The sequence below is a fragment of the Gopherus flavomarginatus genome, chromosome 16 (genome assembly GCF_025201925.1).
Source record: "Gopherus flavomarginatus isolate rGopFla2 chromosome 16, rGopFla2.mat.asm, whole genome shotgun sequence".
Lineage (NCBI taxonomy): Eukaryota > Metazoa > Chordata > Testudines > Testudinidae > Gopherus > Gopherus flavomarginatus.
Window position 1 is genome coordinate 20,300,043 of NC_066632.1, and position 20,249 is coordinate 20,320,291.

The 20,249-nt window shown below is 62.7% G+C and overlaps 1 protein-coding gene across 1 annotated transcript; it reads right to left on the reverse strand.

Annotated features, from left to right (window-relative positions):
- Positions 1-298: 298 nt before the first annotated feature.
- On the reverse strand, positions 299-18,703 carry COPZ1 (COPI coat complex subunit zeta 1). The gene is given in 10 exon segments (XM_050926014.1): positions 299-447; positions 1,749-1,787; positions 2,368-2,419; positions 3,268-3,345; positions 4,475-4,530; positions 5,252-5,343; positions 7,498-7,539; positions 7,542-7,579; positions 8,211-8,279; positions 18,553-18,703. Coding segments are annotated over 9 exon segments (471 nt in total). The 5' UTR covers positions 8,237-8,279; positions 18,553-18,703; the 3' UTR covers positions 299-399.
- Positions 18,704-20,249: the final 1,546 nt, after the last annotated feature.

The window sequence follows — 20,249 nt, forward strand, 5'->3', positions numbered from 1 at the left end:
CAGGGTGATGTGGGGAAGCCCCGCCCCTCACTACACCCCAAAGAGGGCGCTAGGCCAGGACACATAGCCGCCACAGGGGGCAGCAGTGAGGCAGGGTCCAGGGTGCCACCTCATCCCATCCTGGGCTTGGTTTCAGCAGCAATGAGTCTGGGGGACCCCATGCAAGTTCAAGGATGGACACATGGCTGGGCTGGGCAGCAGCCACCTCCGCTGACCCTGAGGCAGGGCTCCCCGTTGTTCCAGGGCTGGGGAAGCAGCAGCAGCCGCCCGGAGGGTCAGAAAAGAGCCAGACACCAGATCCAGCAAAATCCTCCAGCGTGTTAGGGCGCCAGGCAGTGCGTCATACAGGACAGGGGGGTGGGACACAGTAGAGATGGGGTTAGCAGTGGGATCCGAGCCCTATCGCAGCAGAGACCACTTGATCTGTTCTTTGGCCGACTGCAGCACCTGGAAAGCCAGATGGGGGTGGCTCAGCTGGAGGGGCTAGGTGGCAGATCATCTTCCCTCCCCTCCAGTGACCTGCCAGCCCCACTGCCAAAGCCAACCCCCTTCGCCATGGTGACCACAGGCCTCAACAGCCCTGAAGGGGGCATGAGAAACTCCACAGCTCTCTGGATAAGTGCAGGGGCTGATGCCAAGATCCAGGGCCCCACTTGGCTGCTGTCCCCCTCACCCCCAGAGGAGCTGCGTGTGGGGCAAGTGCTGTCTGCAGGTTAGGCTTGTTCAGGAGCCCTGGGCCCTTTGGCTACAGGGGCCTTGTCTGGATGCCGCTCCGCAGGGGGAGGTGTGGCTGTGGGGGGAAGGGTCCGTGGGCCAGCAGGACAAAGGTTTGCCAGGCTGGATCCAGCAGGAGAGACCGGCCAGAGAACAGCTGGGTCAGAGGATGCCCTCTACTGCCAACCCGGCCTGCAGTCGCAGGCACCAACCAGCTGGCACCAGGTGAGCAGAATCTGCCCTGCCATCCCGTGGGGGAGCGGGAACTCCGTGAGTTTCGGTTACGGGCCGTTCCCCATGGCTGGGCCAGGCCCTGCCTCACAATGAGGTGCAGGGAACTGGCTCCAGGGTTAAGATCTGTCTCGTGGCTCAGCCCAGCCTGAGCTGGGACAGGGCACAGGCAGGGCAGAGGCCGGGCACTCTGTCCAGCCAGGCAGGCTGCTGTCTAGGGCTTTGGCCAATGAGCAGCTGGCCCGTCCGGACAGCAGAGCTCCGGGGAAGCCCCCACCAGCAGGCTGCGTGGCACAGTATCTAAGGGCCTGGCTCAGAGCACCCAGCCCAGCAGGAGCTGGGTTACTGTGGGGCCCACAAAATTTCTTAGGTCCTTACTCTAAGTTAGTGCCCCACTGGCTGTGGGCTCCCCAGGGCAGAGGCTGTGGCCGCTGCTGGGTCTCGTGCAGCACGGAGCACGCTGGGGCTGGTTAACAATTGCTGCATGTTGCAATCCAACCCCATACTTCAGGGCATTAGCTGGGAAGTGGTCAGGAGGGCACCTCCCTGTTCACTGCATTGCCACTAGGGGGCGCTGGAGTCTGCAGGGAAATTACAGCCAGGCTCCTGAGGGGAGGATCCCAGCTGGTCGGCCCTGGTGGATCCCATGCACAGCTTGCGCTGGGCCTGATTGGGGGAGGGTGCGGACTGGGGCTGGAGAAGGTGAGATCTGGGGATGGGGTAGGAAGTCGCGGAGCCCTGGAGCCGACTGGCTGACAGGCCTGCCCGAGCTGGGGGAGCGATGGGTGGGGACAGGGACGTACCTGAGAAACTGTCTGCTCTGTCAGGGGGACGTCTTCGCCCTGCAACAGACATGTCATGGAGCAGCACCTCTAGCCCCCCAGTACCACAGGAGGTGCCGCCCTGAACCCCACTCCCCAATGCTGCAGAGGGCTTGGCTTTCCCCCGCCTCACCCCCCACCCCAGTGCTGTAAGGGGCACGGTTCCCCCCTTCTTCCCAATGCAGGGGGCTGGGCAAGGCAGACAGGCCCTTCCCCACTGCTCTCAGTGGCAGCTGCTGGGTGCTGGGCCCTTTAGGGAGTCAGGCCCCAGCTCAGCCCCTGCCTGGTGAGCAGCCATCCCCGCCCCCGAGGGCTGAAAAGCAGGAGCTGGCCCTGGGGGGGCTGCCCAGGGGAAGGGCAGGGGTGCAGCAGGGGGTAGATTGTGCCCTGAGGGTTTGTGCGGCCCCTCCCCCCCATAGGGCAAAGCCGTTCGGTGGGGGGGGCAGGCTCCTGCCCTAGCGCTCCTCTGGGTGCCCAGCAGGGGGCAGAAGGGGCAGTTGGGATGGTGACGGGCAAGTCAAGGAGGAGGAGGAGCCTACTGGGACAGGGAGCAGGGCTCTAGGGGCTCTCAGAACGGGCAGAGGGGGTGACGCTCACTTACCCGCACGGCCACCCGATGCACCACCTGCTGGGGGTCGCTCTCCAGGATCACGCTGAGGGGGGAGCACACGCCCGTTAACCCTGTGCCGAGAGAAGCCCCTGCTCGGGGGTCCCCCCATGCCAGGCTGCTGCCCTGTGCTGCACCGATGGCCCAGCCCAGGGGAGGCGGGGGGGCTTCTAGCCACCTGGGCTCCTATGCAATTCGGAGCAGCCCCTAGGGCTTGTGACAAACCCCCATCCCCAAAGGCCAGATGTGAGAATCTGGGCGACTCTGACCAGCCTGGGACAAAGCAGGGGCTGCCCAGGGAGCTGGCTGGCCAGAGGACGGATGGGGGGAACCAAGCTAGAGGGAGGGAGGAGGGAGACATGCAGTGGGTCAGGGTGGCCAGCAGGGGAGGGGGTAGCTGGGCAGCCAGGCCCTTTGGAAGAATTTAAACCTCCCTCAATTCACAGAGAAATGTCACCTTCCTGGGCTGGGCATTTAAAGCAGGCACCTGACTGGGAACACGCTACAACTAGTGTACATGTACACACACCCCACCCACACGCACCCCTCCACACAGACACACATGCACCAACCAGCTGGACACACGTGACAACAGCCAGCTGGAATCCCCCCAGCACACCCACCTTCACATGCACAGCGGGGGGGAGGGAGGGCTGGCAAACAAGGTGTTCCAGCTCTCCCCAGGGAGCACCCCCCAGCTGCCAGTGCTGATGCCCGCCCACTGCCAGCCCCAAGCTGGGCAGGATGCCCCAGCACTCAGGCCCTGGACACAAAAGCCTGGTAAAATGGGCCCAAGACAGGTTGGGTGGAGGGAGGAAATTGCAGCCCTTGGGCCCATGTGGGGAGCGGGAGCCTAATTTCCTGGGGGGAGCAGGAAGGGGTGCCAGTGCTCACCCTCCGTCCACGATCTCGTCCACTGCCAGGAAGAGCCCCTCCATGTTCTCCAGCAGGGCGCGCTTCTCCACGTTTTTCCTGCCGAGAGACCCGCGCCGTCAGGGGGAGCCTGGGGCCTTGGCACCAGACCCCCCAGGCCCTGGGCAGCAGCTGCAGCCCACACGCCATGCCACAGGGCAGCTCAGGCTGCCATCGGCGGGGAGCCAGGTCCCCCGCTTGGCAGGGGGTGAGGGGCAGACACAGTCGAGTTCACGCCGCCCGGAGCGACACCCGACGTGAAGCGCTGACCCAGCTGGGAGGGCAGTGTTTGGCCAACAGTGCCTGGTGCTCTGGATTCTGCCCTAAATCAGCCAACCCCCTTGCCGCCTGGTGACTGCACCTGCCCCCCATCTCCAGGCTCGGGCGACGGGAATCCCGATCTTATCTGTCCCGTTCTTGGTGCGGCCAACGATCCCGCCAGGGATCGGGGCACCGAGGGGCGGAGCTGGGGCCCTGCTGGTTCATCCCCCTGCTAGGTCGACTAGGCTCCCTTGGCCACCAGCTCACCCGGCCCTGCACAGCTCCACTGCCCCGGAAAGATCCCCCTCACGGAGCAAACACAAGGGGCTGGACACAGGGCTGTGTTGGCTCAGAGGGGCACAGTGGGGAATGGGCCTCGATCCTGGGGTGCTGAGCAACCATCAGCAGGATCACACCCCGCCGGCTGCCTGCAGCTGGTCTGATGGAAGGGGCCCTCTCTCCAGAGCCCAACTGGAGACATCGCCCACAGCCCGTTCCTCAGGGAAGGTCAGTTCGTACAAATCAGAGCCCCTCACTGATTCACACCTGGTCGAGGGGACTGGGGACTCCGAGCTGACCCCTACTCCAGGCCTTTCCGGGTCACCTCATCCTGGCTCAGGTCTTACCCTGCAGCCCATCACCAGGGCATCTGGGCGCCTGCCATGTCAAATCAACAGCAGGAGGCGGCCCCTAGTGGTCTCGTTTGAGCAGGGGTGGCCCCGATGCCAGTGCCCCGCTCCCTGTGAGCTCTGGGGATGGCTCCCAGCAGCATGCTGAGCCCCTGGCTTCCCGGGCCAGAGCCTCAGACGGTCCTAGACTGCCCAGACTGACCCTCCCCCCCCCCCGTCCCCCACTGCTGGGAGAACTTGAGCAGAGGGAGAGGCCTCCCCACACCCCGGCCCACCTCACCGCCCCCCACGGGCCTTACCTCAGCATCTGGCTGAGCGAGTCGAAGAGGCAGTTCAGCACGGCCATGAGCATCAGCTGGAAGAGGAGATGACGCAGGTCAGGAGGCCAGGCCCTGCCCCAAGTGACCCCAGCTGACACAAAGCGGTACCCTGCGGGTCAAGCCCGCTGCTGACAGCCAAGCAGGTCCCCGGGCATAGGGCACTGGGGAGGGGCCATCTGCTTGCGGGAGCTGCCCCTGGCGGGAGAGATGGGCAGGCGAGGGGGCAGAGCATCATCACTGCTCTGATGTGGGGCAGGGGCAGCCTTTAGGGCCTGATTTGCAAAGGGGCCCAGTGCCCAGAGCCCCCACTAGGAACAACAGGGGGTGGAGGATGGTGGGGGATTCCCCACGGCTGCCAATGGGGGTGTCTCCATCACTCTCCATGGAGCTGCTGGGCACATCTGGTGCTCAGTGGGGCTCTGACTCCAGGGCACGCTGCCCTGCCCCATCCCCCCACAGCATGCCCAGAGTCAGCTCCCTTGCGGCGACCGGACAAGAACACTCTGGCACAGCCAGATCCCCCACCCCCGAGGGCACGGGGCAGGCAGCCGCGCAGCAGCTGGGAAAGCAATGGGGGGTGTGGGCGATGCCCCACCCCTCAGCAAGAGCCAGGTTTCTCTAGGCGAGCGCCCGCCTCCAGTTCTGTACCCACAGTCCCCTGCGGGCACAGAGCGTCCTGTCCCCCAGCCCCCGTGCTGGCTGGGTGCCCCGACACGAGGCTCTAACTCCTCCCCGGGTCCCCTGGCAGGAACGAACCTCGTTCTCGTACGAGCTGCCGATGACGTAGAAGTACAGGTCGATGCTGCTCTTGTAGACCACGGTCAGCCCCTCCAGGAGGGCGATCTCACCTGGGGGGGTGGGAGGAGGGACAGGCCGGCTCGTGGGAAGGGGGGCTTGCTAGGTGGGCTCACCAGTGCCCCCTGCTGGGGAGGCAGGAAGGGACAGCCAGTGTTCATGGGACGGCCCCTCCCCCCCGTGGCGCCCCTGGGGCCCAGAGCGCGGCGTCTGACCCTCCCCCCCATGGCGTCCCTGGGGCCCAGAGCGCGGCGTCTGACCCTCCCCCCCATGGCGTCCCTGGGGACCAGAGCGCGGCGTCTGACCCTCCCCCCCCATGGCGTCCCTGGGGCCCAGAGCGCGGCGTCTGACCCTCCCCCCCCATGGCGTCCCTGGGGCCCAGAGCGCGGCGTCTGACCCTCCCCCTCATGGCGTCCCTGGGGCCCAGAGCGCGGCGTCTGACCCTCCCCCCCCCGTGGCGTCCCTGGGGCCCAGAGCGCGGCGTCTGACCCTCCCCCCCCCGTGGCGTCCCTGGGGCCCAGAGCGCGGCGTCTGACCCTCCCCCTCATGGCGTCCCTGGGGCCCAGAGCGCGGCGTCTGACCCTCCCCCCCCATGGCGTCCCTGGGGACCAGAGCGCGGCGTCTGACCCTCCCCCCCCATGGCGTCCGTGGGGACCAGAGCGCGGCGTCTGACCCTCCCCCCCCGTGGCGTCCCTGGGGACCAGAGCGCGGCGTCTGACCCTCCCCCCCCGTGGCGTCCGTGGGGACCAGAGCGCGGCGTCTGACCCTCCCCCCCGTGGCGTCCGTGGGGACCAGAGCGCGGCGTCTGACCCTCCCCCCCGTGGCGCCCCTGGGGCCCAGAGCGCGGCGTCTGACCCTCCCCCCCCGTGGCGCCCCTGGGGCCCAGAGCGCGGCGTCTGCCCCTCCCCCCCGTGGCGTCCCTGGGGCCCAGAGCGCGGCGTCTGCCCCTCCCCCCCCCGTGGCGCCCCTGGGGCCCAGAGTGTGGCGTCTGCCCCTCCCCCCCCCGTGGCGCCCCTGGGGCCCAGAGCGCGGCGTCTGCCCCTCCCCCCCCCGTGGCGCCCCTGGGGCCCAGAGCGCGGCGTCTGCCCCTCCCCCCCCGTGGCGTCCCTGGGGCCCAGAGCGCGGCGTCTGCCCCTCCCCCCCCCGTGGCGCCCCTGGGGCCCAGAGCGCGGTGTCTGCCCCTCCCCCCCGTGGCGCCCCGGGGCCCAGAGCGCGGTGTCTGCCCCTCCCCCCCGTGGCGCCCCTGGGGACCAGAGCGCGGCGTCTGACCCTCCCTCCCCGTGGCGCCCCTGGGGCCCAGAGCGCGGCGTCTGCCCCTCCCCCCCCGTGGCGCCCCGGGGCCCAGAGCGCGGCGTCTGCCCCTCCCCCCCGGGGCGCCCCTGGGGACCAGAGCGCGGCGTCTGACCCTCCCTCCCCGTGGCGCCCCTGGGGCCCAGAGCGCGGCGTCTGCCCCTCCCCCCCCGGGGCGCCCCGGGGCCCAGAGCGCGGCGTCTGCCCCTCCCCCCCGGGGCGCCCCTGGGGCCCAGAGCGCGGCGTCTGCCCCTCCTCCCCGTGGCGCCCCGGGGCCCAGAGCGCGGCGTCTGCCCCTCCTCCCCGTGGCGCCCCGGGGCCCAGAGCGCGGCGTCTGCCCCTCCCTCCCCGTGGCGCCCCTGGGGCCCAGAGCGCGGCGTCTGACCCGCCCCCCCGTGGCGCCCCTGGGGCCCAGAGCGTGGCGTCTGACCCTCCCCCCCGTGGCGCCCCGGGGCCCAGAGCGCGGCGTCTGCCCCTCCTCCCCGTGGCGCCCCGGGGCCCAGAGCGCGGCGTCTGCCCCTCCCTCCCCGTGGCGCCCCTGGGGCCCAGAGCGCGGCGTCTGACCCGCCCCCCCGTGGCGCCCCTGGGGCCCAGAGCGTGGCGTCTGACCCTCCCCCCCGTGGTGTCCCTGGGGCCCAGAGTGTGGCGTCTGCCCCTCCCCCCCGTGGTGTCCCTGGGGCCCAGAGCGCGGCGTCTGCCCCTCCCCCCCGTGGCGTCCCTGGGGCCCAGAGCGCGGCGTCTGACCCGCCCCTCATGGTGCCCCTGAGACCCAGAGCCCCTGCCCACCCCACTGCAGTGAGTGGAGCTGCAGGGCCCAGGAACGGGGCAGGCAGGGAGATCACAGGCAGTGTTGGTGGGCAGAGTCCCAGGCAGGCAGCATCCCTTCCCCCCCCCCACCCCCAGGCCAGGGCTCGTACTGTCCGTCCGGTGGGTCTTGTTGAAGATGTTTTTCTCGAAGGCTTTCTGCTCCTTGACGGTGGGGTACGTGTCATCATAGTACTGCGGGGAGAGCCATGGGCATTACTCCTGGCCCTGTGCAACGCCAGCCGGGCCCGGAGACCAGCTCAGTCCAGATGGGCACAGCCTGCAGCCAGGCACCGGGAAGGAGCCACCAAGCCCTCCCACCACACCTCGGGGCTGGGTCCTGGGCACCCATGACACCCACCGCAGCCAGAGAGCACCGGGCAAGTGCAGGACCCGGAGGGGGAGAAGCAGGGCTTGTTTTCACGCACACGTCCTTGAAACTGTAGGACCAGGGGTGGGTACAGGTCAGGACTGAGGGGCACTGGAAGAGCTGGGGGGGAGCCCAGGGCTGGGGTAGCAGGGGCTGCGGGTTGGGACTGAGGGGCACTGGCAGAGCTGGGGGGTGCCCAGAGCTAGGATAGCAGGGACTGCAGGTCGGGACTGAGGTGGGAGTGGGTGCCCAGAGCTGGGATAAAGAGGCTGCAGGTCGGGACTGAAGGGCCCTGGGGGGGTGGGAGGAGTTAGCTTTGCCCTGTGTCTGGTTCCAGAATTGCTCCCCTTGATCCCTACGTTCCCAATCCTGGAGTTTACTCACAAACAAGGTGCCATCCCTGCCTATTCCACAGTGGGACCCAGGGCGCCCCCCACACCGCCTGCGGGCACTCACCTTGGCAAAGAGGCGGTCGCCATCATTATCCAGGATGAGGACGGCTTTCACCGTGTACAGGGACGGCTCCTGCAGAGACACAGGCCCAGTCACTGCCCAGAGCCTGCCACAGCCCCGAGCCGCTCCAGCCCACCTTCCCCACCCGCAGGGAGCTCAGCCAGCCGGGGCAGCACGTGGGGCAGCCGCGGCCCAGAACCGTCTGCGCTGGGAGCCCAGAGGGCACAGGGGTATGTGTGTATGTGCCGTGGCACCAGGATTAGGCCCACACCTGCTCCCTGTGTGGGCAGGGGTGGGGGAGTCGACTCGAGGGACCACCGTGGGGCATGGATCTCGGCACAGCTCGTGGGGCCAGCTCCAATCCCACCCCAGGTCACCAGGGCTGGAAAATCAGCCCCACCGCAACGGCTTTTCTCAAGCTGGTGCCCAGCAGAGGTGTGCATCACCCCCGGCTGGGCTCTCGACACAGGGTTGGACTTACCTCCCCCTGCCAGCGCTGGCTGAGGGCCCTGCTGGGGGGAGGACGCCCCCGCCCTGCACCTCTCACCCCTACCCAGGGGGTTGCAGACCAGAGGGTCAGCCCCAGTTGGCATCGGGGGTGCTTTGTAACCTGTTCAGCTCTGTCAATGTCGCTCCGGGCCCAGCCACCCCTGCCTCCCACACCCTCTCTGCGCCCAGCGCATGTGCCCGCTTGCCCCATGGCGGGCACGGACAGGGCACCAAAGGGCCCCGCTGAGAGGCATCAGAGTGAGTATGGGATCGGGGGGGGGGAAGCCTGGCCCCCACCCCACAGAACCCACGGCATGACCTCGGCTAGTGGCAGGCTGTCTCCAGAGCGGGAGAGGACGGGAGAAGGGGACATTCTGGAATGAATTCCAGTGTCCATCCATCCCCATCCTGGGCCTGACCCCTCTTGGTTGCCCCTGCCCTGGGGCGCTGGCACCCCCCCCCCCCCGATCCGCCAGGGCGTGATCCCTTCAAGTGCTAGTGCAGCCCCCCATTGCTCCAGGTGCCAGCAAGGCCTCCCCAGGGCCCAGCCAGGGCTGCAGACAGGCCCAATGCCCCATGCCTGGTAATACACAGGCCTGCAGGGCGGAGCACCCCTCAGCCAGCTCTCTGCCCCACCTCGCCACAGCCACCCCAGCCCTGTGCTCTCCTTGCCCTCGGCCAGCAGGGGGAGCTCCATGCCTGCAGCAGCCACGGGCGCCAAGGACGCCCAGCTGCCCTTTGGTGGGGGTATAAATAACCGGCTGCTATCGGGCGAGCCGGCTTCCTGCCCCCCCCGCCCCCCGCACTCTGCACGGGGCAGCTCTAGCAACCGCGTTTATCACTCCTCACCCCGGCCAGCCGCTTCCCCCGGGCCCCGCAGCACGGAGCAGAGGCAAAGGCAGCTCTGACAGCTCCAAAGACAAGGAAAGGAGTAGGGGCTAGTGGTTAGAGCGGAGGTGGGCTGGGAGCCAGGTCTCCTGGGTTGTAACCCCTAGCTCCAGGAGGAGTGGTGTCTAGGGGTTAGAGCAAGGGATTGGGGGTCAGGACTCCTGGGTTCTATTCCCAGCTTGCCCCTGCTTTGCTGCTCAGTGTCAGACGCTGCAGATTGCAGATGCTGTTTGCACTGGGAACAGGGTAAGTGGGGGGCCGGTATCCCCCCTGCGCAAGGAAAGGGGACAGACGAGGATCCCCAGAACTAAGAGGCCATGAATGCAGAAGGCACAAGGGAGGCAGCAGCTGCCAGCACAGGGCTGAGGGGGGCAATGGAGGCTCTGGGCTTCTCGCGGGCCAGCTGGCAGTGTGGGACTGGGGCAATGGTGGCTTGGGGACCACTGCCGGTCACCCAGACTGACAAGAGCCCCTCGTTGCCACCAGGATCCACCCTGCTCCCAGCCACTGGCCGAGCAGCAGCGCCCCCAGCCCCAGCGCCCCCAGCAGGGCTCATTGTGACCCCCCCAGGGACTCCCCCTGCTCAGGTCCCTCAGCCCCAGGCTCTAAGGACTGATAGGTGCAACCCAGCCCCAGGCCCATCCCCATAGGGCCCCCCATGGGGGAGCTGCCCTCTGACTAAGAGGGCAGAGTGGGCCAATCCCCAGCCCCTCTGCCCAGCCAGCACCACCCCGGGTGCTCGGCCCTTCATGGGCTCTCTGCCGACACTCGGCCCAGCCCCAGCTGACTCCCCATGCGGCTACCAGGAGGGGGCAACTGGTGCCCACCCCTGCCCATGGAGATGGCACAGCCCTGCCCCTTGGCTCCTCCCAGCCCGCAGGTCACCGGCCCACAGTCCAATCTGTGCCAGGACCCCCAGCCACCAGGCCCCTTGTTACGGCTCCCATCTACCCTAGTGAGGCACGGCCCTGCGCTGGTGACCCACAGCGGCTCCTCTCTTTGCCCAGGGCAGACCCGGCTCACAGCAAGTCTCCATCCACCCAGGCTGGCGTCATCACCGTGGCGTCCGGCCTGCGGAGCCCTGAATGCTGACGGGATCCTGCCCATGCAGCACGGCAGCCCTGGCACCCGGCAGAGCGGGGGGATCATTCACTCAGACACCCACAGACGCACGCGGGAGGAGGAACACCCCAAGCATTGTCGCTCCTGGTCTCCGGGCCCCGCTCAGTGCTGGGCACATGCACAGCTGGATTCCCACCTGGATTTACACTGGTGCACCACCGTGCGAGGGGGCTGGCTCCCCCTGTGGGGGGAGCGAGATGGGGCAGTTTAGCTCCTGGAACGGGGCTTGTTTGTCTGCAGAGGCTCAGGAAGGGGAGTAGCAATAGCAGGGCTGTTAGGGGCTCGGGTTGGCAGGGCTGTGGGAAGGATCAGGGGCCGCGTTCCCAAGGGGTCATGAGCCGCTAACGGGTGGGTGGGTTGGGATTCTGAAGTCTCCCAGCGCCCTGGGGCAGGATCTAACCCAGGGTGGCCAACCTGAGCCTGAGAAGGACCCACAATTTACCAACGTACATTGCCAAAGAACCACAGTAACACGTCAGGAGCCCCTGATCAGTCCCCCACCCCTGCTCCCAGCACCTCCAACCCACCGTGATCAGCACCCCCACCTCCCGCCCGATCAGCTGTTTCGTGGCGTGCAGGAGGTTAGGGGTGGGGGAGGAGCGAGGGCATCGCAGGCTCGGGGTGGAAGGGGTGGAGTGGGGGCAGAGCCAGGGGTTAAGCAGTGAGCCCCCCCAGCACATTGGAAAGTTGGTGCCTGTAGCTCCAGCCCCCAAGTCGACGCCTATACAAGGAGCCCCCAGGTTGGCCATCCCAATCTAAGGACTTCAGCCCATCAGGGGCCCAGCAGCGTCCCGTGGCTCGGGCGACCCTCAGCCCTTTTACCGGAGTGAAAGAAAGAGGGGTTGCCCAGATCAAGGCAGATGGCTCCCTGCACCCCACCGCCAGGCATGAGGGCACCGCCGGGCCCCCTGAGAGGCTCCTGAGTTGACGGCGGTGAAGGGGCTGGGAGCCGGGGGAGCCTGCTGTTGACGTATCGGGTGGTCTAAGCAGGCCAAAACCCACAGCTCAGGGCTGCAGAGCACGTAAAAGGGGTGAGGGCCCTTGGGTGGCGCAGCAGAGACCTGGGGGACCCCAAGGGAGTCAGATGCTAAAAAGCTCTCGAGACAAAGTTCTGTGATGCACTGACCTCCACGTAGCCACAGTCGGAGTGTATAACAGAACTTCACCTCAAACGCTGCGGGCTCTGTATCCGGCACCCCCACCCTGCCCCGGGAACAGCCCCCCCGTTACTGCCTGGGGCCTGGCAGCGGAGCAGAAATCCACCCGCCTGCAGAGCTGGGGAATGCAGGGCGGTTCCCAGACAGGCCCGGCTGCCTCTCCTGCAGCTGAGATCCTGCCAAGGAGAACTAGCCTGGGGGGAGGCTGCCAGAACCAACCCCACCCTGGAGCCCGTGCGGTGCCCATCGCCCACGACGCCCTCTGCCCCGCACATTCCAGGATTGGGCCCTTGACGGTTGTGATGCATGGACTGGCTTCCACTGGGCACAGCATGGGACTGCCCCACTTCTGAGACCCCAAAGCCCCGCTGGCTGCCTGGCACCAGCCCGAGGGACCCCTCCCCATAGCTGCTCATCCTTGGGGAGAGGGGGAGAGAACAGGAACTGCCAGGTGGCCAAGTTCCCCCGCTGACTCCACAGCCCTAGGGAGCCTGGCTTCACAGGACATGACTTCCCCAGAAGCCAAGCATGGCCTAGCCTGCGGGGAATGGACCTGATCCTGCAGCCCTTGGACTCCAGAAGGGCCTGTCAGAAAGCTAGGCTGATCCTCACCCCCAGCCCAGGAGACCAAGACACGGGGGTGAACCTGCCAGAAGCAACCAGGCCATTCGGGAGCATCTCCACTTGTTGGACACTCTAAGGGGTCTGATTGGTGGGTGCGCAACCTAAGGGCCTGACTGTCAGAGGTGCCAAGCACCTGCTGCCCCCATGGATGTCATTGCAAGAGGCCAGTGGGTCTGAGAATCAGGCCAAAAACTCTTTAGGGCTTGTCAACATGGGGAGTTAATTTAGATTAATTCCATGTGTGGACACACTTACTGCAGTATAAGAGTGTCTTATTCTGAATTAGCTTAATCCACTTCCAAAGTGGATTAAGGGTTAAACTAATATTAGCCTACTAACTGACACACAGAGTTAATCTGGAATAGATCATCAGATTTACATTCACACCCACTTTATTCTGGATTAACTCTCCAACAAACCCCAGCTCTTAACTGCATCCCACGCTGGTGCGACTGTCCCGAGACTCCCCTCCAATGTGGGGGCTCAGCTGTGTTCATCTCAGCTGGATGGAGAGCCCTGGAGAGCTACATTCCCCTCAATGCACTGCCCCCACATACACCGCACCCTGACCAGGACCAACCCCCTCTGGAGATGCCAAAGGAGCCCAGCCTCCCTGACCAACTGAGAGGGCAGGTGCACGTGAGCCAAAGGAACCAGCTTGAAAAACCACAAATCTCTTTTGCATCCAGCTGGTAATTTACAGTAGCTGCTGCCCTGTGCTGGATTAGAACCAGCAGCCTAGAGCTGCGTCCTCCCATCCCAGCCCCTGCTCCATCCATCCCGCCTTGGCAAAGAGAACGCAAGCGGCACCCTGGAGGATTTACACTTCTCTAGAGCCATGCTGCACCGCAGAGCAAAGCAAATAAATACACATTTTAAATCTATAACGAGTGGGCAGAGGGCCTAGAGCCCGAGAAGCTGCCTCAATTTCTCTCTGGAGGTTTTTCGTTTGAGCCTCAAGCAATCAACCATTCAAACGAGCCGGTAAGAGTTACGGCACAGTTTATTCTGATCAATTGATTCAGAAGTTTCAATAAATTAGACTTCGATCAATTCAAATAGGTGCTCAACAGCCCAGATGGTCAGCGCGGCATCGGCAGCCACCCCGTAAACCTTTTATGGCTGCCAGGACCCTAACTAGGGGATAGCGCTGGAAAAGAGATGCCAGAAGCCAAGAAATACAGGTGGGGCTTTATTATTGCGATTGGCAAACCTGTCTGCAGACAAAGAAGAGGGGCAGGGAGCTGCTGGCAGCAATACAGAAGGGCATTTTAGACCGGTTATTGTCAGGGATCAGTGGATCTCCATGCGCTTTACAAAGGAGATTAGCATCATTATTATTTTACAGATGGAGAAACTGAGGCACGGGGCAGGGAAGTCACTTGCCCAAGGTAACCCAGCATCAGGACAGTGGCAGAGCTGTGAATGGAACCCAGGAGTCCTGGCACTCAGCTCAGCGCTCTATCGACCCACGGGGAATGAGGAAAGCATGCCACAAGCAGCCAGGCTTTCCGGGTCACCCAGCTGGCTACTCAGCTTGGAAGAAACTGTTCACACAAAACGACTTCACCCTTTCAGAAACAATTCCTTCCGGATGGCTGGGCTCTGGTGCACAATATATTAAAAGCCTAAAGCCCAGGATTTTCCTGCACCGAGATAAGACAGGTGCACGTCCCTGGCTGTCAGAACAGCTGCTGGCCATGACAGACAAAGCCACCAGAGGTTTTTACTCCCCTAGATTCATTTCCCCCTGGGCCATCATTCCCAGCACAGGGCAAATGAGAGAGTCCAGGCCTGTCACCCCAAGGCCAGAGCTGCCTCAAAGGACTTAGTGCCATCTGAACAGGCTCTGACCCAGATCAGGATTCCTCTGGTCCCAGCACCGCATGATCGGAGCGCTCTGGCTCCGGCTCCTCCCTGGGGAGGCTGGGAAGGGGTATCTCCATTGCACACATGGGAACCTGAGGTGGGGGCAGAATAAGTGATTGGTCTCCGGAGTCCAAGTCCAGACCCCTAGCCTGCCCTTCGTGCACTTCAGAGCCAGCTGTAACATCGACCTGGCCTCCTCTAGAGCCAATCCCCCAGGACGGAGGGAGGACAATGCTTTGGAATGGTTGGGTGCAGCATAAAGGAGGGGCGGAGGGGTACCCCACCACCCAGCTGTAGGGACTGGGGGGGGGGGGCGTGACTGGAGCAGTGAGTGCACGGGCTGTCCTGGGCTTCCCTGCCAGGCCCGGGTGAGCTAGAACAGCCCATGGGCTGCTCTCCTTTGTGCTGGGGACGATGTGGGAGCCGACCAGGATGAGGGAGACACAATGGTGACTTCAGGCTGCCGTTCCCCTCCCCATCCTGGGTTCCGACTCCGGAAACATGCAGCAGAGACTCCGGCCCAGAGGCCACACACAGAAGTACCTTGGCTGGTTGGCGAGTGCCACGAGAACTAGCTGGAGCTGACCAGGCTCTCAGAGGGACAGGAACCAGCCCAGTTCAAACCAGTTGGGTGCCACCAGTTCAACCAACTTTCTCCCTTCTGAAACCTCCCAGAATCCAGGGTGCCAGAGTGCACCGCAGCCAGACGAGCCCTAGCGTGCCGGGTGCAAGCCCATTCCTGGTCTCAGAGCCAGGCAGCCTGGGTTTAACCCACTTCTGTTGTCCAGGGCAGCCAGGGAGGCTAACTCCACTAGCACCACCGCACAGGCACCAGGGAAATCAGGGGGCCAAGGAGCCAACACCGCAGCCAAGGCTTGGAGAGAACATTGGGGGCAGGCCACTGGCTCAAGGGGTCCTCTGCTCTCTGTGCCCCACTGGCCGTGCCCGACTCCCTCCCAGCTCATTCACACAGTCAGAACCGATCAGTCCCATTCGCCCTGAGACAGGGCTACACTCGCGTTGGGAACCCCTAGGGCAAGGGCTGCTCCTGCCCCTGCCCCTGCCCCTGCTCTCCAGGACAGACACCAAAATCACACCTTTCTGATCACAACCTCCAGCCCTATGCCTGTGACCGGAGCAAAGTGGGCAGCCCCCTGGCCTGTGCAGAGTCAAAGGAGCTTCTGGGTGCAAGGGGACCCCCTTCCGCCAAAGACTGCAAAGCGCTTTGCTCTGACCCCTCCCTCCAACACCCCATGTCTCCCAGGGCCATGCAGGAACATTCCCTGCAGTCAAAGCCCTGAGTTATGGGGGCTAAGCTGGGCCTATGGCCTGTAGCAAAGAGTCCAGATTTCTGAGGAGGCAAAGGGGACGTGATACTGCAGCTCCAGGGGCTTTCAGGAAGGGGAGTGGGGGAGGGGGAAGTTTATTAAATCAGAAACAAAGCCAACCACCCCATTAAGCACAGTGACCCCTGGTTTATTTACGACACTGGGATCTTTTCACACGGCCTGACGCTACTGCATTTTCAGGACGCTGTGGGGTTTTGCTCCAACCACACAGAAGAATGACACAGAAGTCATCGGTGCTAGAAGTTTGGACGGGAGAGGAAGGAATTTTGCCTCCGAATTTTCCACCATTTAAACTGTTGTTGTTAGGTTTCAGAATTAACATGGTGCACCAAACAGGAGCTGGTTTGCCCCGTCTGAGCTAGCATCCCAGGGCCTTGGGAGATTCAGGCCTAAGTTATTCAGTTTTTCCACGGTCTCCTCTAAATGCAATGTTTTGAGATACTTGTCTCAGAGCAAGCTGCGATGGTACAGCTGGTTTTTGAGAGGCCCTCCCCCCTCCCGGCTGTCCAGTGTTACAGAGTAGCACCCTGGGCCCCACATGACAGTCACAGCTGCTCTCTCAGGACCCAGCCCCCAGGGTTAATGGCCTGTCCAGATCATACAGACCCTCCCCCACAAAAGCTGGAATCCCTCCCCAAGTCCAGACAGAAGGGGAACTCCCACCCACAGCAGGAGGTAATCAACCCACCCACAGTAAGTGTTACCCAGCATGTGCTCCTGCTACCCACACAGCAACGGGTGACACAGGGTAGCCCTCTTCCCTCACCTGCCAGGAGCACCAGGCCTGGGGCAACCTCTCCCCTGCCAGAGCCTCACACAGCCCAACCCCAGGCTGAAAGGGACTTGCCACAGCCACCATGTGCATGGCAAGGGGGTACCCAATGGCGGTGCCCATTCCTCCCCTCCCCCAAATAGCAGTGCCCACTCCTAGATTCCAAGCCCAGAAAGGACCACTGTGACCATCTCATCTGACCTCCTGTACAACACAGACCACAGAACTTCCTCAAATAACTCCTAGAGCAGGTCTCCTAGAAAAACATCTAATCCTGACTTTAAAATGATCAGTGATGAAGAATCCACCGTGACCCTTGGCAAGTTTTGCCAATGCTTAATTACCCACACTGGTAAATATTTATGCCCGATTTCCAGTCTGAATTTGTCTAGCTTCAACTTCCAGCCACTGGATGTTCTACTCTTCCCTGCTAGGCTGAAGACCCCATTATCAATTATTTGGTCCCTATGTAGATATTTATAGACTACAATCAACTCAGCACGTAACCTTCTCTTTCTTAAGCTAAACAGATTGAGCTCCTTGAGTCTACCTCTACAAGGCAGGTTTTCTAATCCTTTAACCATTCTCATAACCCTTCTCTGAGCTCTCTGTCAATTTATCCTTCTTGATCAGCGGGCACAGAACTGGACACAGGATTCCAGCAGTGGCCACACCACGACCAAATACAGAGGTAAAATAACCTCTCTGCCCCGACTCAAGATTCCCCTGTTTAGGTATCCCAGGGCTGCATTAGCCATTGGGGCCACAGCATTGCACTGGGAGTTCACATTAGGTAACTATCCACCATCACCCTCAAATCTTTTTCAGACACTGCTTCCCAGGAAAGTCCCCCATCCCGTAAGTAGGGCTGACGGTTTTGGTTCCCAAGTGTATACCTTTACAGTTAGCGGTACTATAATGCATACTGTTTGCATGCACTCAGTTTACCAAGTCATCCAGATCACTTTGTATTAATGACCTGTCCTCTGCATTATTTACCACTTCCCCAGTCTTTGCGTCACCTGCAAACTTCATAAGGGATGATTTTATGTTTTCTTTCAGGATACTGATAAAGATGTTAAATAGCACAGGGCCAAGAACCAACACAGGACGACCCCCACTGGAAACACACCCACTCGATGACAATTCCTCATTTACTGTTACACTTTGCGACCAGTTTTTAATCCATTTGGCGTCTGACATGTTGATTTTATATCATTCTAGCTTTTTTAATCAAAATGTCATGCGGTACCAAGTCATATGTCTTACACAAGTCTAAATACATTACACCGCCACTATTACCTTTCTCCTCCATCCCTTCCCATGGTGGGGCCCATCCTCCCCTGCTTCTCCCAATGGCAGAGCCTATTCCTCCCCTCCCAAACTGCAGCGCCCAACCCCCATCCAACCCACTGGTGGTGCCCACGCTCCTCCCTGGCAATACCCAACACCCATCTCTCCCCCAACCATAGAGCCCATCCTCCCCATTTGCAGTGCCCAATCCCCCATCCTCCCCAACAGCAGCACCCAACCCCCAACAGTACAGTTCATCCCCCATCCCCCACTCACCGGCAGTGCCCATTCTCCCATCCCCCACTCACTGGCAGTGTTCATCCCCCACTCACCGGCAGTGCCCACTCTCCCATCCCCCACTCACTGGCAGTGCCCATCCCCCACTCACTGGCAGTGCCCATCTCCCATCCCCTCACTGGCAGTGCCCAATCCCCCATTCTCCCCAACAGCAACACCCAACCCCCATCCCCCAACAGTACAGTTCATCCCCCATCTCCCACTCACTGGCAGTGCCCATCCCCCACCGGCAGTGCCCATCCCCCACTCACTGGCAGTGCCCATCCCCCCACCGGCAGTGCCCATCCCCCACTCACTGGCAGTGCCCATCCCCCACCGGCAGTGCCCATCCCCCACTCACTGGCAGTGCCCATCCCCCCACCGGCAGTGCCCATCCCCCACTCACTGGCAGTGCCCACCGGCAGTGCCCATCCCCCTTCTCCCCCTCAGGGTTCAGTCTTTCCCCCACGGCTCCCCCGGCCCCCCCGCCCGCAGCCCGCTCCTACCAGGATCAGCGCCTCCATCTTGCCCTCAACGATGCTGCCGACGTGGAGCAAGAACGGCAGAGGCCGCGCGCCATTGGTTGGTCGCCTGCCAATCGCAGCTCCAGGCCACGCCCCCTCCCCATTCTGACCGTTCATTGGCTAACCCCTCTGTCACATCCAGCCAACCAGAAATTCATTCCAATAACTGGGCGTGTCCTGGAGAGCCCCGCCCCTCAGCCGTCGTAGTTAGTGGTCGGTGATTCGAAGGCGCCCTTCTCGGTCACTCGCTGAGGCCCCGCCCCTGGCGGGGGTCAGCATGGGAGGGCGGGATAGTTCCCATGACGACCAGGGAAGCGGTGACGTAATGCGTCCCGCCAGCCCTGTGCGGTGGTTGGCAGGATCACATGTCACATGACCGGAAGGAGTCGTTATCCGCTGTGTGTGGGCCCCGCCGCTGTGGGGTCATGACCCTAACTGGGCACTCTGACCTCTCTGGGGTCATGACCTTGAGGGCAGGGGGAGGGGCCATGCTGGCTCCCACGAGGCTTCCTTGGTGGGCGGGGCCTGCAAACCCCACCCCGCCAGCCACGCGGCCTAACAGCTCCTGGGTGGAGGGTGACCAGATGTCCCGATTTCTGGGTGTTTTTCTTATAGAGGCTCCTATTACCCCCGCCCCCGTCCCGATTTTTCACACTGCCTGTCTGGTCACCCTACCCGGATGGGACATGCCCTCAGTCCGCCCCCTGCTGCAACCTCCACTCCTCACGTCCCCGCCCCGTGCCTCAGTTTCCCCATTTGCCCAATGGGGTGATGGGCCTGACCCCCGGTAAGACGTATTGTGATCTGATGAGCAGGGCAGTGGGAGAACGAGAGGGGAGCTGAGTAACGCCACTTCCTCCCACACCCTCGCTTCACGGCCTTACACAGCCTTAAATCTAGGGCAGGGGTTGGCAACCTTTCAGAAGTGCTGTGCCGAGTCTTCATTTATTCACTCTAATTTAAGGTTTCCTGTGCCAGTCACACATTTTAACATTTTTAGAAGGTCTCTTTCTATAAGTCCTTAATATATAACTAAACTATTGTTGTATGTACAGTAAATAAGGTTTAAGAAGTTTCATTTAAAATTAAATTAAAATGTAGATCTCCCCGGACCGGTGGCCAGGACCTGGGCAGTGTGAGTGCCACTGAAAATCAGCTCGCATGGCGCCTTTGGCACGCGTGCCATAGGTTGCCCACCCCTGAGCTAAGGTGACCATATTTCCCAAAGGGAAAATGAGACACAGTGCAGGACTGGCCCAAGCCCCCCTGACTGCCCCCTGCATGAGGCTGGGGTCAAAGCTCCCCTGAGCCTAGCGTCCCCGCTCACTCAAGCCCTGCCTCCCCCACTCCGCATGTTCCTCTATGCCGACCCCCCCTTTTTTTGACAAAAGGTCTTTATCCCATTTGCTCCTGCCAACTCATCAAGTCGCCAAGAGAAAATGGGACAAATGCCCACTTTTGCCAAAATAGTTGGGATGGCCGGGACAGGGCTTGAAAAACGGACTGTCCTGGCCAAAACGGGACGTATGAGCTACTTAAATCTGATGGCAAGTGTGTGTAAAACCCTGACTATGTGCTAACCCCAGCCCTAGGACCTCCTGCAGCTTGGCCCAAGAGGGAGAGTGTTAGGGCCTGCAGCTGTGATGCAGCAGCATCAAATCCTGCCCGAGGAGAGAGAC